Source organism: Nerophis ophidion, linkage group LG09 (assembly GCF_033978795.1).
Source record: "Nerophis ophidion isolate RoL-2023_Sa linkage group LG09, RoL_Noph_v1.0, whole genome shotgun sequence".
Lineage (NCBI taxonomy): Eukaryota > Metazoa > Chordata > Actinopteri > Syngnathiformes > Syngnathidae > Nerophis > Nerophis ophidion.
In genome coordinates, this window is record NC_084619.1 from 16,287,837 (window position 1) to 16,308,277 (window position 20,441).

General features: G+C 39.8%; 1 protein-coding gene across 2 annotated transcripts in view; it reads right to left on the reverse strand.

The window, feature by feature from the left end:
• Positions 1 to 8,078: 8,078 nt before the first annotated feature.
• thbs2a (thrombospondin 2a) overlaps positions 8,079 to 20,441 on the reverse strand; it is a 38,486-nt gene continuing 26,123 nt past the window's right edge. Inside the window, exons 18-23 of one of the 2 annotated variants that reach the window (XM_061910425.1) lie at positions 16,577 to 16,804; positions 16,214 to 16,485; positions 16,049 to 16,146; positions 13,967 to 14,106; positions 9,739 to 9,769; positions 8,079 to 9,391 (exon numbers count right to left, since the gene is read on the reverse strand). In XM_061910425.1, coding sequence (XP_061766409.1) covers positions 9,388 to 9,391; positions 9,739 to 9,769; positions 13,967 to 14,106; positions 16,049 to 16,146; positions 16,214 to 16,485; positions 16,577 to 16,804 — 773 coding nt within the window. In that variant the 3' untranslated portion in view covers positions 8,079 to 9,387. The remainder of the gene's footprint in view (positions 9,392 to 9,738; positions 9,770 to 13,966; positions 14,107 to 16,048; positions 16,147 to 16,213; positions 16,486 to 16,576; positions 16,805 to 20,441) is intronic. The other variant, XM_061910426.1, reaches the window with a different exon arrangement.

A 20,441-nucleotide genomic window follows, 5' to 3' on the forward strand; every position in this document is an offset into this window, starting at 1 on the left:
GTTAGCGCCTTGCATAACAGCTCTCTCCATCAGTGTGTGAATGTGTGTGTGAATGGGTAAATGTGGAAGTAGTGTCAAAGCGCTTTGAGTACCTTGAAGGTAGAAAAGCGCTATACAAGTACAACCCATTTATCATTTATTTTAGATCATTGTACAGTATGTGTTTTAGATCATCATCGTATGTGTGTTTTAGATCATCGTACGTGTGTTTTAGATCAGCGTACATGAGTTTCATATCCGCGTACGTGTGTTTTAGATCATCGCAGATGTGTTTTAGATCTGCGTAGGTAGGTTGTAGATCCGCGTCAGGTGTTTTAGATCCACGTACATGTGTTTTAGATCCTTGTACGTGTGTTTTAGATCCTCGTATATGAGTTTTAGATCCGCGTCAGGTGTTTTAGATCCACGTATGTGTGTTTTAGATCCGGTACGTGTGTTTAAGATCACTGTACGTTTGTTTTAGATTCGGGACGTGTGTTTTAGATCCGATAGGTGTGTTTTTGAACCGGTAGGTGTTTTAGATCATTGTACGTTTGTTTTAGATCCGGTACGTGTGTTTTGGATCCGATTGGTGTGTTTTAGAACCGGTAGGTGTTTTAGATCATTGTACGTTTGTTTTAGATCCGGTACATGTGTTTTAGATCCGATACGTGTGTATTAGATCCGCGTACGTGTGTATTAGATTCGCGTACATGTGTTTTAGATCCGCGTACGTGTGTTTTAGATCTCTCCAAGGTTCTCATAGTCATCATTGTCACCGACATCCCACTGGGTGTGAGTTTTCCTTTCCCTTATGTGGGCCTACCGAGGATGTCGTAGTGGTTTGTGTTGTGGTTTGTGCAGCCCTTTGAGAAACTAGTAATTTAGAGCTATATAAGTAAACTGATTGATTGATTGGTTATTTATTTACCAAATTTGCAAAATCTTCCACCAAAAATATTTTTCTTAGTGGAATATTTGATGTGAAGTAATCGGAACCTTGGATAGGTCAATTATTCATAATAACATTGATTTTGATTAAATATTATGTTTTGCGCAATGACAGTTTGAAAGAAAAAAACCCAGCTTTTTTTTCTAAGGCAACATTGCAATTTTTTATAAATTACATTTAACCTTCAAGCTTTTTTATTTCACTTTTATGTTTTTGTTTATTTTATTAGTATTTTTAGAATGTGCCGTGGGCCTTTAAAACATTAGCTGTGGGCCGCAAATGGCCTCCGGAGCACATTTTTGACACCCCCGCAAGAGATAAAAAAAAATTAAATCTGATACATCAATGGATAAAAATCAGAGCCTGGAGACGCATGCGCGTTTATCGTAACTCTCTGGCTCTCTGCCCCTCCCTCACGATTGCTGCTGCTCCACGCACAATTTGTTTTGTTTTTTAACCCCTTCTTAACCCTGAACGTACAATGTTAATACACGCAACCATGACTTAAAATGCCGGACATTTGCGGAATTTAAGAAACTCTGCCCTGACAGCCCCACAAAAGAGGACATGTCCGGTGAAAAGAGGACGTATGGTCAGTCTATCCTAGACCGGTCGCTGCTAGCAAAAGAGGACATGTCCGGTGCTAGCAGCTCTTTTGCGGGGCTGTCGGGGCAGAGTTTCTTAAATGCCTCAAATGTCCAGCATTTTGAGTATTGTTTACGCTACTTAATATGTCCTGTGGAAACTCATTCGGTACACCTCCGCACCGAACCGAAACCCCTGTACCGAAACAGTTCAATACAAATACACGTACCGTAACACCCCTACGATATAGTCATTTTCTATATCGCACAGAGACAAACCTGTGATATATCGGGTATATCAATATATCGCCCAGCCCTACAATGCATAAATATAAGTTAATATTATACACGTAGTGTGATTAAAAAGGTATTTCCCTGGGTTAAATCATGCAAGGTAATGTTAACTTTTTTTTGTTACAAACCCATGTAAATTGAGAGGGAAATGTATTTTTGTTCCGGTTTGGTCACGTTGTTGGGGGTGGACAATTAAAATGTGACGGATCTCGGGCGCGGTACCGCTGCCGATTGTATTGTACCATATGTCCCGGCAAGAAATCTGCGTTCAAAGAACTCCGGCTTATTAGTGATTCCCAGAGCCGAAAAAAAGTCTGCGGGCTATAGAGCGTTTTCTATTCAGGCTCCAGTACTCTGGAATGCCCTCCCAGTAACAGTTGGAGATGCTACCTCAATAGAAGCGTCTTAAAACTCATTTGTAAACTCTAGTCTTTAAATAGACCCACTTTTTAGACTAGTTGATCTGCCGTTTCTTCTCTTTTCTGCTCTGCCCCCCTCTTCTTGTGGAGGAGGGGCACAGGTCCGGTGGCCATGGATGAAGTGCTGGCTGTCTAGAGTCCGGACGCGGGCTGGACCCCTCGCCTGTGCATCGGTTGGGGACATCTCTGTCTCCGCTCGGGATGGTCTCCTGCTGGCCCCACTATGGACTGGACTCTCACTATTATGTTAGATCCACTATGGACTGGACTTTCACAATATTATGCTAGATCCACTCAACGTCCATCGCAGGGGAAACCGGTCCTCTCCAAGGTTTCTAATTGTCATTCCCCTGGGTTGAGTTTCTCCTTGCCCTGATGTGGGATCTGAACCGTGGATGTCGTTGTGGCTTGTGCAGCCCTTTGAGGCACTTGTAATTTAGGGCTATATAAAAAAACATTGATTGATTGCTGCCCACTGCTCCCCTCACCTCCCTGGGGGGGTGAACATGGGAATGGGTTAAATGCAGAGGACAAATTTCACTACACCTAGTGTGTGTGTGTGACAATCATTAGTACTTTAACTTTAAAGGCCTACTGAAATGAGATTTTCTTATTTAAACGGGGATAGAAGGTCCATTCTATGTGTCATACTTGATTATTTTGCGATATTGCCATATTTTGCTGAAAGGATTTAGTAGAGAACATTGACGATAAAATTCACAACTTTTGGTCGCTAATAAAAAAGCCTTGCCTTCACCAGAAGTAGCAGACGATGTGCGCGTGACGTCACTGGTGTGAGGGCTCCTCACATCCTCACATTGTTTACAATCATAGCCACCAGCAGCTAGAGCGATTCGGACGAGAAAGCGACAATTTCCCCATTAATTTGAGCGAGGATGAAAGATTTTTGGATGAGGATAGTGATAGTAAAAGGACTAGAAAAAAAAGGAAAAAAAAGGCGAAGACAGTGGGAGTGATTCAGATGTTATTAGACACATTTACTAGGATAATTCTGGAAAATCCCTTATCTGCTCGTGTTATTAGAGTTTTAGTGAGATTATATGGTACCTGAAAGTCGGAGGGGTGTGGCCACGGGTTTGGTGACAGTCAGTGTCTCCGGTGGCAGGAGGTAATAGTCCGCAGCAGCTGCAGGAGGATGCAAGCTCCGCTTATAACTACGGTAAGAGCCGACTTATTACCACAATTTTCTCACCGAAACCTGCCGGTTGACATGTGGTCGGGAACCATGTTCGCTTGACCGCTCTGTTCCATAGTAAAGCTTCACCTTCGGGAATTTTAAACAAGGAAACACCGGCTGTGTGTTTGTGGCAAAAGGCAGCTGCAATACACCGCTTCCCACCTCCATCTTCCGACTTTGACGTCTCCATTATTAATTGAACAAATTGCAAAAGATTCAGCAACACAGATGTCCAGAATACTGTGTAATTATGCGATTTAAGCAGACTAATTATAGCTTGGATCGGGCTGGAAATAAATGTCCACTACAACCCGAGACATCAAACGCACGCGTCATCATTCCTTGACGTTTTCAACAGGAAACTTCGCAGGAAATTTAAAATTGTAATTTAGTAAACTAAAAAGGCCGTATTGGCATGTGTTGCAATGTTAATATTTCATCATTGATATATAAACTATCAGACTGCGTGGTCGCTAGTAGCGGGTTTCAGTAGGCCTTTAACTTTAATTCAGGAAGCGGCATTAGATGACAAGTGTTTGATGTGGAAGACGTTAATGGAGAATAAACATTATTCCTTTGGAGTTTATGAGGCTAATGAAGTATAATTACTTCTGATATGTATGTGAAATCTATGTGTTTTCTTTTTTTTGGGATGTCAGACTAATTGTAAGTTCTGTTCGCTTGTTTTATTCATTCTGACGGCATCATATTTGGCATCGACGGAGACGTGGCTAAAATAAATGTCCGTGAGCAAAACAAACAACTTAAGCCTTGATTAAATGCCTACTGAAATTAGATTTTATTATTTAAACGGGGATAGCAGGTCCATTCTGTGTGTCATACTTGATCATTTTGCGATATTGCCATATTTTTGCTGAAAGGATTTAGTAGAGAACATTGACGATAAAGTTCGCAACTTTTGGTCGCTAATAAAAAAGCCTTGCCTTTACCGGAAGTCGCCGACGATGATGTCACAAGGGTGGGGGCTCCTCACATCCCCACATTGTTTATAACTGGAGCCTCCAACAAAAAGAACTATTCGGACCGATAAAACGACAATTTCCCCATTAATTTGAGCAAGAATGAAAGATTTGTTGCTGAGGATATTGATAGCGAAGGAGTAGAAAAAAATAAAAATAAAAAATTAAGTAAAAAAAAAAAGGGCGATTTGCATTGTGAGCGATTCAGACACATTTACTAGGAGAATTCTGGAAAATCCCTTATCTTTCTATTGTGTTGCTAGTGTTTTAGTGAGATTATATAGTACCTGATAGTCGGTGGGGTGTGTCCACGGGTGTCTTGACACCAGTCTTTCAGGGAATTAGTCACGACAGGAGTTCCGCTGATCTCCGGTAAGAGGCGACTTTTTACCACAATATTCTCACCGAAACCTGCCGGTTGACAAGTGGTCGGGATCCATGTTCGCTTGACCGCTCTGATCCATAGTAAAGCTTCACCTCCGGGAATTTTAAACAAGGAAACACCGTGTGTTTGTGTGGCTAAAGGCTAAAGCTTCCCACCTCCATCTTTCTACTTTGACTTCAATCAATCAATCAATCAATGTTTACTTATATAGCCCTAAATCACTAGTGTCTCAAAGGGCTGCACAAACCACCGCGACATCCTCGGTAGGCCCACATAAGGGCAAGGAAAACTCACACCCAGTGGGACATCGGTGACAATAATGACCCAGTGGGACGTCGGTGACAATAATGACTATGAGAACCTTAGAGAGGAGGAAAGCAATGGATGTCGAGCGGGTCTAACATGATACTGTGAAAGTTCAATCCACAATGGATCCAACACAGTCGCGAGAGTCCAGTCCAAAGCGGATCCAACACAGCAGCGAGAGTCCCGTTCACAGCGGAGCCAGCAGGAAACCATCCCAAGCGGAGGCGGATCAGCAGCGCAGAGATGTTTCGTTGCCTTGGTGAATAACTTGTTACCTGCGTCGTTGTAACTTTTAGGATGTTTGGACTACATTATTAATTGAACAAATTGCAACACGGATGTTCAGAATACTGTATAATTGCGCGATGAAAAGAGACGACTTTAAGCCGCTAGTGGCGCTGCGCTAATTTGTCCCCTCCAACTCGAGACGTCACGCTCACGCGTCATCATTCGGCAACGTTTTCAACAAGAAACTCCGCGGGTAATCTAAAATTGAAATTTAGTAAACTAAAAAGGCCGTATTGGCATGTGTTGCAATGTTAATATTTCATCATTGATATATAAACTATCAGACTGCGTGCTCGGTAGTAGTGGGTTTCAGTAGGCCTTTAAGACCGCGGAGGGAGTAACATTGACATTGATTGAAATGGAGTCTATATTGAAAACAAAGGCAGATTGACCACCGCAAGTATTAATTGGGCGGGACGTGAGCCGGACGTGACGTCAGTAGCAGCCCAGCAATAGGCTTTCAATATACATTTTGACACGAAATAAATCCCTTTCGTTGCCTTGGTGAATAACTTGTTACCTGCGTCGTTGTAACTTTTAGGATGTTTGGACTACATTATACGGTTAAAAGAAGGGTAAAATAACAGTAGCATAGTACGGAACAATACTAACAAATCGGTTGCTGCCAAAAAAAAGGCGAAATTGATCAACACAAAGGTGCTTACCTTTCAATTTAAGAGTGGTGGCTCCGGAAGAAGCGCGCGGAGGGGCGGGACATGTGTGCATTCACTCTGTGATTGGGCAGCCAAAAGATTGACAGGTGTTTGGAAAGATAGATCCGGTTGCGTGATTGGCCACAGAGGGATACATTCCGCCCTGTGATTGTTTTAGAAAAAATGGACAAAGCAACCAAAAGATGGGGCTGACGTCACAAAGGAGGCAAATTCCAAACCGCACTTTCGGGAAATTATGATAGATTTATAAATATCTCCTCAATGCTTCGGTTTGATTTCGACATTTCGGGACCGATGCAGACCTCAACAGCAGGTACCAATAGGTAATAGCAGTTGGTTTGGCATAAAAGGGCACTAAAATGCTGAGGGAGCTGAACTTGGGCTAAACAGAAAAAATAAATAAATAAAATAAAAATAGGCAAAACCCTGGACATGTCGCCACCTCATTGCAATATATCTTAAATCTAAACCTAAATCCATCAATCCATTTTCTACCTCTTGTCCCTTTTTGGGGTGGCGGGAGGTGCTGGAGCCTATCTCAGCTGCATTCGGGCGGAAGGCGGTGTACACCCTGGACAAGTCGCCATCTCATCGCAGGGACAACACAGATAGACAGACAACATTCACACTCACATTCCCACACTAGGGATCATTTAGTGTTGCCAATCAACCTATACCCAGGTACATGTTTTTTGGCGGTGGGAGGAAGCCGGAGTACCCGGAGGGAGCCCACGCAGTCGCGGGGAGGACAAGCAAACTGCACACAGAAAGATTCCGAGCCTGGGATTGAATTTAGGACTACTCAGGACCTTTGTATTGTGAGGCACATGCACTAGAACCCTCTTCCACCGTGCTGCCCTCTAAACCTAAATGTTTAATCTAAATCTAAATGTAAGATTCAAGATTTAGATTTAATCCAAAGCATACCACATCGTTTGTCTAAGGCAGGGGTCGGCAACCCAAAAATACAGAAAAAAATTCTGTGTGGAGCCGCAAAAAATTAAAAGCCCTATAATGAAGGCAACACATGATGTAAGTGTCTATAGAAGCTATATTAGCCTGCTATCCAAGGGTGGCGCAAATCTTCGTTGACAGAAATGTTACATTTTAACTTTCATTCTACATATTTTTGCAACATAGAAAAAAAAAAAGTAAAATGGAGGCTTCTGACAGCATGAGATAACTTCTGGTAATGACTGACTTAGAATGGCCAAAGGTATAGATATGTGTGTCAAAGTTCAACGAAACGGCCGGCTGTCTTCTTTCAATGGATTTATTACAATCTTTGCAAGCTGGGTAACGTTTGCTGTGGTCTGGAACAACATGGCACACAAACAACTATAACAGCCAATCTTACATACAGATAATGTGTCATGAGACAAAGGACATAAGTAAAGGACATTAATTGAGCTCAAATGTACCTACAAATAAGGCATAATAATGCAATATGTACATACAGCTCGCCTAAATAGTATGTTAGAATCGATTAGCTTGCAGTCATGGATTGATGAAATTTGCCTGATAAATAGATGGATGGATGGACAGCACTCCAACAAGTCAATGACATCAACAAAGCACACATTTGTGCATTCACACACATTATAAAAAGTTTGGTGGACAAAATGAGACAAAGAAGGAGTGGCATAGAAAAACATGTCTTTCTGTGGCAGCATCGGAGAAATTTGTACATGTGAACAAACTACGATGAGTTCAAGGATCGCTGAAATTAGTAGGACAAAACGGTGCTTGCCAAATACTCTCATCAGTGAAGCATGTACAACATAAACAGTGGGATTTCTAACAATTAGGAAGGTTCGTGTCAGGTTCGTTCTCCAACAGAAAATCTATTAAAACACTTTTTTTTTTTCTTCCTCTTTTTCAATTTTCACACATCTCTGAAAGAGGTCCAGGGAGCTACTAGGACGGCGCTAAAGAGCCGGATGCAGCTGTAGAGCCGCGGGTTGCTGATCCCCGGTCTAAGGGCATGTCAGGACGCAGGCATATACACATTGGTCTCACTGCTGTTCATCAATGTTTTTTATTTATTTAAAAGTGAGCCACAAAAAAAGCAGGATCTCCAGAGAAGGCATTTTGAGGACGCCACATGAAAATGTGTTTCATCTCAGTGTTAAAAATGGTGGTTATAGTTACAATTGTCCATTGTCCAAATGTTATTCCTGAAAAATAGAGGAATACAATTGTTGTGCTAATTCCTAAAAAATAAAATGAGAGAGATTGTTAAATACATTCAATAAGATTCTTAACAAAATAGTGTACAAGTGATTTATTCATAAAACACTACAAAAACATTGACAATTTGTGCATGGGAAATTGCAAAGCAAACCTGGAAGAAGACATAAACTAATTTTTTACCCAGACAAATAAACTTTCTTTTATTTTTAGGAATGGTTACCATGATTATTCACACTGCTAATGAGGCCATTACACATAATGACTGCACGTAAAAACCCCAGACTCCGAGCTGTTAATGTGTTAATGTCTCCATCATGATGTTCCAGAGAATTAAGGTGAAAAAAACCCCCCTTAAAAACAGATGATTTCACTTCCTTGTAAACTAATGTTGCTGTCAAAGTCAACAAGCATCTAAATTGCATTTAAGCGAACGGTGCAAGCTGGCGGACAAATTTAGTAAACCTTTGCCTGGAAATTATTATCACATCCTTAAATGGATTATTCTCTCTTGTGGACATTTAGGACTCTTAATTACGCGCTTTGTCAGTGTAAACAAATAAATAATTATATACAAACTCTAGCAAAAAAATGCAAACAAAAAACAAGCATAAATAATTTACAAATGGAATTATAATACAGACTTTAAGTATAAACATCTTTGGCCTTTACTATAAAAAAAAAGCAACATTCATTCATGTCCTCCATTAATGCATTCAGGATGAAAAGAATGAGCGAAATGCTAAGAAAAAAAAGAACAGTAAAATTATGTTTTGGTTACAGATACTGTCACATACTGTACACAAGCCATGAAAAAAAGATCCCACTTGGGTTGTAGAAAAACACATACAGACTCTAAGTGGTTGTACAATTATTTTTTTTTAAATGTAGTCATACGTACATTAGTTATAATGAAATATTCTGCATAGTTTTTGTCATATTCATTCATGTCAGATCCTCTGACCCCCCACCTCCAGCGAGGGAAAAGTATACATACAAGTCACCCGGACAACAGGAAATCAGAGTCCTAATTTCCTCTCCACTGGAAACGCATGGAAAGTCTCTCATATATGTAGAAATGTATTCAGTGACCACACACTGTTTACTTTAAGCTCGCCCGCTTGCCATCTTGATTCAGTTATCTGCGGAAACATGGAGAAAATAACGGCTATTAGCTGCGTGTTTGTAATCAAAATGCACAACAACTGGCAAAAGTCAAAGTGGGCCGCACTCGTCGTGAGTGATTGCAAGAAGACTGCAAGGTTTTCCACTTTTAAATAATGGATAGAAAGTTGGAAGTCCTTGGAACACACACACTAAAACACCCACACACAGGCACACAAACACACAAGGTCTTCCCCAATGCATCTGGTGGTGCATTGTACACAAAGAAGCAGACGAGTGCAAAAACACCAAAGCAGGACTTTTTTTTTTTACGACAAATTCCAGTTTTGGACAACAAAACAACATGTAACACACACGACGTTACCTTGGCAACCCAGTCGGCAACTCCATCTCATCTGAGTATTAAAAAGACATGTTTTAAGAGTTTTCCCTGTGATTGGCTACGAGAGATGTGCTCACATTACATACACACAGGAACATACAGTGAAAAGTATTCACAGTGCTACACTTTTTTACCACATTTATTTTATTTTATGTTCCAAATTTGAAAAAATATATTTTTGTCCTCAAAACTCTACACACAATACCCAATTAGGAGAATGAGAAAAGTTCTTTTTTTTTTTTCAAATTTATCAAAAATAAAAAAACAACAATAAAAATACATGTATATAAGTATTCATGGCCTCTGCTCACTAGTTTGTCACTTTTGGCAGCAATTACAGCCTCAAGTTTTATAAAAATTAGGAATCAATAGATCTCTGTTGTCATATTTTCCTCTATCCTGACTAGTCTCCCAGTTTTACCACTAAAACACATCCCCACAGCATGATGCTTCACTGTAGGGATGGTATTGGCATGGTGATGAAAGGTGCCAGGTTTCCTCCAAATATGATGCCTGGCATTCACGCCAAAATGCATCAACAAAGTATTGAGCAAAAGCTGAAAATACATATTTTTTATGTGATTTTCTATTTTTTTTTTTATTACATTTGAAAAAATAAAAAAATAAAAACTTTTTACGATGTCATTATGGGGTCTTGTCTGTAGAATTGTGTGAACAAAAATTAATTAATTCCATTTTGGAATTAGGCTGTAACATAACAAAATGTGGAAAAAGTGAAGCAGTGTAAATACTTTACGAATGCACTGTATCCCAATAAGTAGCATTTGTCATTTCCAAACACAGTATAATTAATATTCTCTTGAGAAAGGCTACGATGTTAAGAATACACTACAGCCAATGAAAAGTGCTGTATAAAACGCACTTACTGCACGTTTGAATTTAGTTACACAAAAATCAAACCATTACTCACTAAGAAAAATATTGTTGTGCAATTATTAAACCTCTGGGGAAATTCAATTTTAATTACCGTATCTTCAAAGCCAATCAGGACATAAAGGTTTTGAAGTCTATAAAGAGTGTAAAAACATTGAGGATTTTTTCCCCCCAAAATTAAAAAAAAAAAAATCAGTCCCCATCAAAAATATCAAACATGTAATACATTTTTAAAACAATGACACCTTTGAATGCTCTCTGTGATCAGAAAATGTAACAGGTTTAAATGAGCAAAATGACTCATGTTATGTAAATGTGCATTAAATGAAATCTATGACATAATTTAATCAAAATACCTTCAAATGGTTAAAATGGGAAAACAAACATCACATGTTTGGTATTGTTGTTACGGGTTGAAGTTGATTGAGAGATGTGAGTAAAAAAGTAAAACAAAAATGAATCCAAAATGTTTTTATGTCCTTTTATGTCCTGTTTGTCTTTATGGTATTATCTAATAGTTGCCAGTATATCATACATCTCTGAAAGAATTGAGCATTTTAAAATATAACATGAAACATTATTAATAATGAACTGAAACAACAGAAATTATCACCAAAATACGTACAAAAATTACTGAAAGGACAAAAAAGTCAGCCTTTGTCACCTGTTTGGTTGACAAGTGTGCTTCGATTGATTTGAAAACATATTTTCTTCTTTGAGGTTAAATGTCCCATATGAACTATTTTTCAATAATTTTTCAACAGCAGTGTCAATGTTCCATTATACTGTGTTGCCTAAAATGCATCCTTGATGCTGGAATTGACACTGTTTAAAAGTGCTTTTAGTAAGCCCTACTACTTTGTGTGTCTGAAGCTTTAATGCAAGGAGCTGTGTCTCCAAAGTGTACACTTAATTCGTCTCACACATTTTAATCCTGCATTTGGCTAATATATGCAAAATATAAAATAAAATACGCTTCACGGTGGCAGAGGGTTTAGTGCGTCTGCCTCACAATTCGAAGGTCCTGCAGTCTTGGGTTCAATCCCAGGCTCGGGATCTTTCTGTGTGGAGTTTGCATGTTCTCCCCGTGAATCCGTGGGTTCCCTCCGGGTACTCCGGCTTCCTCCCACTTCCAAAGACATGCACCTGGGGATAGGTTGATTGGCAACACTAGATTGGCCCTAGTGTGTGAATGTGAGTGTGAATGTTGTCTGTCTATCTGTGTTGGCCCTGCGATGAGGTGGCGACTTGTCCAGGGTGTACCCCGCCTTCCGCCCGATTGTAGCTGAGATAGGCGCCAGCGCCCCCCGCGACCCCAAAAGGGAATAAGCGGTAGAAAATGGATGGATGGATGGAAAATAAAACATTGTATGACTTTTATATCTAGGACATGTAGCAAAGCCTGATTCTTTACAAAGCTATAATTCGTAGAGTGGTGGTAAGCGTATTTAGCTAAGGGTTGTATGTCCAAGGAAAGAGGTTTTTCATCATGAATTCTCACATAAGTTGAACAAACAAATACAGAACATGATAGAATGTTCTCACTTTAGGTGCTCACATTTTTGGGACTCATTACTCCTGCAACATCATTAAAAAGTCACCCTAGTAGTTTTCTTTGGTAGAGGTACTGGCAACAAATTAATGGTGATCATTCTTGTTGTAAAGGAAGACTTTTTTGGTACAGCTCTTTTATTGGATTTCATTTGAGTGTGCCTAATGAAGTGTCCAGTTTGTCCGTTTATTCATACAGGAGTTAGGAAAAATCTAAATGTGGGAGTATTGTGTGGAATGCCAGGTTTGCCAATAAGTCAATCAAAATGCAGAGATCCAGGGTGTCAGTGCATTGTGGCAAGTGGAAAGGATGCAATGTCATTCATAATGTGCAAAAACTGGGGCTGGGCGATATGGTTGAAAACGGTATCACGATATAAGAGATTTATGTCGGTCCATCCATCCATCCTTTTACTACCGCTTATTATCTTTTGGGGTCGCGGGGGGCGCTGGCGCCTATCTCAACTACAATCGGGGGGAAGGCGGCGTACACCCTGGACAAGTCGCCACCTCATCGCAGAGCCAACACAGATAGACAACATTCACACTCACATTCACACACTAGGGCCAATTTAGTGTTGCCAATCAACCTATCCCCAGGTGCATGTCTTTGGAAGTGGGAGGAAGCCGGAGTACCCGGAGGGAACCCACGCATTCACGGGGAGAACATGCAAACTCCACACAGAAACATCCCGAGCCTGGGATTGAACCCAGGACTGCAGGACCTTCGTATTGTGAGTCAGACGCACTAACCCCTCTGCCACGGTCAATATTGATAATTATTTATATATTTTTTGACCTATCAAAAATAATCACAGGGAGAAAAATATATTGAATAGAAATTTTTGTATGTAAAAATACAACCTTCCTCTGATTATAATCCCTACAGGTATTAAGGCAGAAAGCAAAGGATATGTCAACACACCAATTGAAAACCGTCAAACAATCACTTGAGACAAAATTCTAAAATCAAATTGAAAACCTAACAATACTGTCCTACAATGAAAGTGTAAAAATAAAGAAAATGTAAGAATTGCTAAATAAAGTGTAGCAAAAAGTGCAAAGCGTAAAAATGTAAACAAAGATAAACATGAGATGAACTATTTTCTGCATGTCTATTGCCAGGAAGTTACAGCTGTGCTTTGGGTGAGTGCGGCTAATGTGGTGTGGTAATACCAGAATTTTTTTCCTAAAACACCATGTCGAGGTGACTTTTTCTATTTTTCGAGAATTTATTGTCTCCCTGCAGCAACTCAGCGAGACAACAAGATTGCACAACCAAACGTGATAGTTGATACAGTTATCCGATTGGCTGTTAGCATGTCACTCTCACTGATCAGTTATTACTTCCTGCGTTGCTCTGTTACCAGAGAGTGAGTGCATTTGTTCATGCAAGCTACTTTGCTTTGCAACTTTGGGTTTAGTCCGACAAAGAAAAAATATATATACTGAACGTTTTATCAAAGGCATTTTTTATTGATATAGATTACGTACTTGTCTATCGCGATATGTGTTGATATTGTTTATTTGCCTAGCCCGAGTAGAAACTAATAGTTTTATGACATTTCTCATTCCTTAAAACAGCAATGCTTTTATTTTTACACTCAGTATTGCTGTACGATGGCAATGGCTGCTAACCACAGAAATACACTGATAAAAAACTATATTTCACATACTTGGCCACTTCCACACAGGAAGTGGTAAGGGTAAGGGTATCAAACTATTACTTTGCAAACACTGAGGATATAAAAAAATGTTTACTAACCTCTGCACTCATACTTGAGGTCGGAGAAGAAGACCAACTCTTGTGAGAAGACGAACAATCCTAACCTTCCGCCAGCAAATGTCTTGTCATAAACTGGGCCGGAGTCAGCCATGATCTGTTTACCTTCGTACACAACAACCCTGCAAACAGCATGACAAACACACAACACTCTAAACGTCTGCATGATGCGTACTCATTGGACACAAATGACATGAAATATCAACAAACCCGCCTTTACAAATACAATAATGCTAATTTGGAATGAGTCTGTCAGAGCGGTATTAGCATGGTAGCTGTATGCAGTGGTGTAAACTTTATTATTGTTACTTCGTAGTGAAATTCATACATCTAAAGTGATTTCAGCGTTATAAATAGGTAGGTGCGTCTATGTCCTATACAAATATAATTATAAAAATATTTATATATATAAAGCGGTATAGCTCGGTTGGTAGAGCGACCGTGCCAGCAACTTGAGGGTTGCAGGTTCGATCCCCGCTTCCGCCATCCTAGTCACTGCCCTTGTGTTCTTGGGCAAGACACTTTACCCACCTGCTCCCAGTGCCACCCACACTGGTTTAAATGTAACTTGGATAGTGGGTTTCACTATGTAAAGCGCTTTGAGTCACTAGAGAAAAAGCGCTATATAAATATAATTCAATTAAAAAAAAAAAAAAAAATAGGCATGTGCCAATCGATTTGCCACCTACCTGTATTGGTCAATTTTTGTGAAAAAGTATTTGATCGCCATTTACAATTATTGCCTTTTAATGCCAATCAAAAACGGCAACCCCCTCTGACTGTATTTATTTTTAGTCTCCCGGCTGACAAGTGGCTAGCAGCGGAATTACCGAATTTTTCGGACTATAAGTCGCAGTTTTTTTCATAGTTTAGCCAGGGGTGCGACTTATACTCAAGAGCAACTTATGTGTGAAATCATTAACACATTACCGTAAAATATAAAATAATATTATTTAGCTCATTCACGTAAGAGACCAGACGTATAAGATTTCATCGGATTTAGCGATACGAAGTGACAGATTGTTTGGTAAACGTATAGCATGTTCTATATGTTATAGTTATTTGAATGACTCTTACCGTAATGTTATGTTAACATATCAGGCAAAAACTCAGTTGGTTATTTATGCGTCATATAACGTACACTTATTCAGACTGTTGTTCACTATTCTTTATTTATTTTAAATTGCCTTTCAAATGTCTATTCTTGGTGTTTTATCAAATAAATTTCCCCCAAAAATGCAACTTATACTCCAGTGCGACTTATATATGTTTTTTTCCTTCTTTATTATGCATTTTCGGCAGGTGCGACTTATACTCCGGAGCGACTTATGCTCCGAAAAATACGGTATGTGTCGCCTTACAAAGTAGGGAGCCGCTCCCCTTAGTTAATAATAATCACCTCCATTACAGAAAATAAACTGCATTTTTTATTATCTTAAGTATTACTATCAACTACTATATCACGATCACTGGAGGACAAAGCTAAACATATTACACACCGAGAGCAAGATTAATAAGAGTCTTGAGAGAGGATGTTATAACAACGGTTGGTGTGTCAGCACTGTCACTGTCAGTACACCACACGTAAGAGAGCGGATCAATCAATAAATTGGTGATGTTGATACCAAGGGTAGTATCAGTATATGATCAATACTGAACTGATTATGTTGCTATTTTTATTAATGTTTACAAACTGGGAAATATTCCCTGGATACAGGAGAAACACCAAATGATTTAAATCAGTAGCTATCATTGTTTTTGCTTTTGTTTATTTATTGTGTACTGTTGACTTTGTTTTGCTCAAAAAAATTATTTATTAACGAAAATAAGGAACTAGTTTATTATATATTATTGTGTTGATAAAGTTAAAATGTCAATAGCACTCACAATAATTACATTCACACTTAATACATGTGATTGATATCAGTAGGGTATCGGCCAATCTCATTCTTGGATGATCTTTATCGGAATCGGCAGCATGAAACCCTGGTCGGAACATTCCTATTAATAAATATAGCAACTGTCAATTGTTAATTTATGACAGAATAAGAGTGAACACTTTACCTTATGAAACCAGTTTTTGGTCTGTGGATGAGGTGCCACCGGTAAGCTGTGTAATCTTTCCAGCCAATATTCTTTGGGTCATGCCACAGAGTTCGTACCTATGTGAAAATAATAACATAAAAATGAATGCCAGAGCTTTTAAAGCATACAGCGAAAAAAGCTTACCTCTCCAGGAGTGTTGCCCGTATGCCACAAAGCATTCCTGAGGTGTTCTCCAGTGCCAGTGGTCGAGTTGACCACTTTGAGCGACACGCCAGAGATGCCAAATGCCTTGGACGGTTTGTCTTCCCAGTAGGTTTGTGTGATCTGCTTCCACATAACCACATAAAAGCGCCCGCTCGACTGGTAGCCGAAAACGAAACCAGCAAAGTCGTCGTCCCTGTCTGTGTTCACGTACATCGTGCCGCTGAAGTCCACCGCACTGAACTCATCAAAGCCTGGTTTCAAAAAAAAGAAGAATGAACTTTCCCTTGTAACACGACTTTGGCATGAGTTTAGTGTAAGGGAGTTTACACGTGTGGTCCTCACCAACTGCAATGCCCGGGTCGGAGTTGGCAGTCTGAACAAGCTCTTTGCCCTGGTGCCTCACCACCCAGTTGGGGTCGATTTGAGTGGTTCCCTTTGGGTCCAAATGGACCATCTGGAACTTCCTGAAGTCTGTGAAGCTGATGGCACTGTTCTCTGGACACACATCAATGATGTCTGGGATATTGTCGTTGTCAAAGTCGTCCTTGCAGGCATCACCCCTTCCATCACCTGTTATAAAAGAGAATTGAAGTTTTCAACAGGAAATTCAACTTCATAATAATCTTTCAAATATTAAAAAAATGTTAGTTGTATGACAGAGAGAGCTTTAGGTGTTTTGTGTGCACAAACAAACACAATTGTGAATAAAAAAATAAACCTAAGATTAGGTTCTGTAATGTAACCACAGTGACGTGGTTCTTAGTACGATGCAGTGCAGTTACATTTTTAAATACAGAAAAACGTTCACAAAGCGATACCTCCTCATCAAAACTGAGCATTATCACCATTGTATCGTAATGTTATAATTGCTTTTGGGTGGTTGGTTGACTTGTCAGTTAGCAGGATTACAAAATAACTACACAGCCTCTTTGGAAGTATGGCATTGATGGAACCAGTTCAATTTAAGGAATAATGCAATGGAATGGATTTACTCTAATCTGGTAATACTTTTTATATTCAGTCTTTAAAAAAATAGTAGACTACTATCTTATCAGCGGTGAGAGATGCCCTCAAGCTGAAGAAGGATTCTTATCAGGCCTTCTAGGCCCATGGGACTCCAGAGGTAGCTGACAAGTACGGACAGGCCAAGCTATGTGAAGCTTTGGTGGTCACTGAGGCAAAAACTCAGACATGGTGTATGCTATCCATTGTAATGATAAATGCACTGATTCATATATTGGGGAAACAAAACAACCACTAAGCCAACGCATGGCACATCACAGACGGCTCAGGGAGAAACAGCACTCCTTTGAGAACAAAAATGTACAGATTATGGACAGGGAGGACGGATGGTACAAAATATATATACCAATCTAAGCCTATGAGCCCAAACTAATGAAGCTTATTAAGATGAGAGGCAAAACGTATTCTAAGACAAACCAAACAGTCCAGTTGCAATCGACTGAATGCCCTAAGATGGCAATGACCTGGATGAATGACAACATTCATAGACATGTATGGGTACTCAACAGCGGGCTGTCCTATCTCTGGAGCTGAGGATGCCGAAAAACTCCACGGGGTGGATGCGATCCGCAAGGTGGATGCGATCTGCCCAGAATTCTTCAATGCTCTGATTGCTGTGGGGCTGTGTAGGTTGACAAGACCGCAGCATCGTGTGGACTTCAGGGGGGATGCTTTGAATTTGGCCAGGGTGGTGGTTCCACTTTTTCAAAAAAATAAATAAAAATAAAACTTAGAGTGTGTCTCAACTATTGTGGGATCACACTCCTCTTCCTTCCTATTATGGTCTATCCAGAGGGACTGGTACGGTATAGTCAAACCTCATAATCAAGCGGAGCAGTGAGGTTTTCATCCTGGCCGTGGAACTGTGGACCAACTCTATACTGTCGGTAGTGTCCTTGACAGTGCATGGGAGTTTGTTGAACGTCTTTACATATGTCTCTCAGGAAATCCTGTGAGGAGTTCTCCAGAAGAATAGTGGCCTGATTTTGGTGGTCCGGTCTTTGTATGACACATGTCCGAGCTTGATCCACTTGGTCTTGCTTGCTCTCACTAGATTGGTTCACAACTGAATGTGGGTAGAATGAAATCCTGCCACCAAGTGGAGACGTTCAATTACCTTGTTCAAGAGTGAGGAAAGACTGGATTGTAAGATAGTCAGGCGGATACGTGTGGCATCTGCAGGGATGCATTTGTACGTTGTAGTGAAGTAGGAGCTGCGCTAGAAGGCAAAGCTCTGAATTGACCGGTCAATCTACGTTCCCACTCTTACTTTAGGTCATGGGTAGTGACTGAAAGGACAACATTCCGGGTAAAAGCAAACAAAAGGAGTTTGCTTTGTAGTGTAAGCAGGGCTCTCCCTTAGAGATAGAATAAGAAACTCTCATCATTCGGGAAGAACCCAGAGTCATGCTGCTCCTCCACATCGAGAGGAGCCAAATAAGGTGGCTCCTGAACATCTTATTGTTTGGGGTACGTTCGAACAATAGGGGTCTTCGGGGGAGACCCAGGATATGTTGGAGAGACTGTCTCCAAGCTGGGCTGGGAATGTTTCGGGATTCCCTGGGAGGATTTGGACAAAGTAGCCTGGAAGAAGGAAGTCTGGGCTTCTCTGCTTAGGCTGCTGTACCCTCAACATTACCTCGGATGGGTGGAAAAAGATGGATGGATGGATGAAAAACTGTACAATGAACCAAAAAGTAGCCGAAGAAACAAATTGACTGACATACAACACAAAGATAAGTACCATAGAGTTTTTCACTTTTTTAGAGGAGGAAGCATTTGTTTCTTTGCCATTTAAGCTGCAATTAGCTGCAACAATTAGTTTCTCCCCACAATCAATAATGATACATTTCCATAATCCTCTGTCATACTCTGCGAACTAGGAAACGAACAAACACAAATCACTTTTGTATGTTCTTGCTCTACAGGATGCCTATCTCTTTGTACTGTGTATGTGTATTTTTTCATACCTAATGAAGTAGCCAGTAGGTGTAGTTAAGCACAATTTCCAAGTCAGTGAAACTGAAAGGAGAGCCATCTTTTGTCATGCCGTGATAACTTCCACTGATGCTATCCGAGGTCCAGTCAAGCCACGCAGCAGGCTTGGAGTTCCCAGTGGAAAGACGGCCAGTGAGTCATGAAGGCCGCCGCATGGAAGTAGCTTGCTGCTTTCTGTCATCATGTTTGTTATGGCACACGAGGCTACACTTCTGTCAAATAAACACTATATGACAAGCTGTGAAGAGAGTGAACGCATCGGCTTGACCAAGGGCCTTCCTCCTCGGCAGTCTGGTTCCAGTTACACACACAGCTGTATAAACTTCAGGTAACCCTGCACAATTTGGGCACAGCAAACTAATCAAGAGCCAAGCTAAAACAAATACAAATTTAATAAGCTGGCATGTGCCCTTCTGGGCTTCTCGCTGAAGTCATGCTGAATGACATCACCTACGACAGCACAGAAGTTGACTTTCCACTGCCACATTTCAAGTGCGACATCAAAAGAAGTGACAACAAAAAGTGAGCAAGTGTCATCGCCACAGGTGCACTTACTGTGTGTGTGCACGTATGCTGAGTTGATGGATATATTTTAAAGTGGATGTTTACATATTTTACGATAAGTCTAAAGTTCGACTTTTCCTTTCTGAACAACCACTAATTACCTCAACAATCCGTAGGCTTGTCACTAAAAACTGCAGAGTATAATATACAAATTATCTAGCAGTGCAAGGTCAAGGAGAATGTAATAATGTATTCCACTTGACAGTCTCCAATTATTAAATGAAATAAAGTTATCCAAAAGTAATAAGGTGCCAATATAAACAGTTAACAATTTCCATGACAGCTGCTGTGATACTGGAGTATCCAAAATCTACCATCTAATAAACAATCATCATTTCAGCCATATTTCATAAATATATATATATATATATATATATATATATATATATAGATGTATATATATATATATATATATATATATACATATGAATCTATATATATATATATATATATATATATATATATATATATATATATGAATCTATATATATACATATATATATATATATATATATATATACACACATCTATATATATATATATATATATTTAATTAGGGGTGTGGGAAAAAAATCGATTCGAATACGAATCGAATCGAATACGTTGTGCGATTCAGAATCGA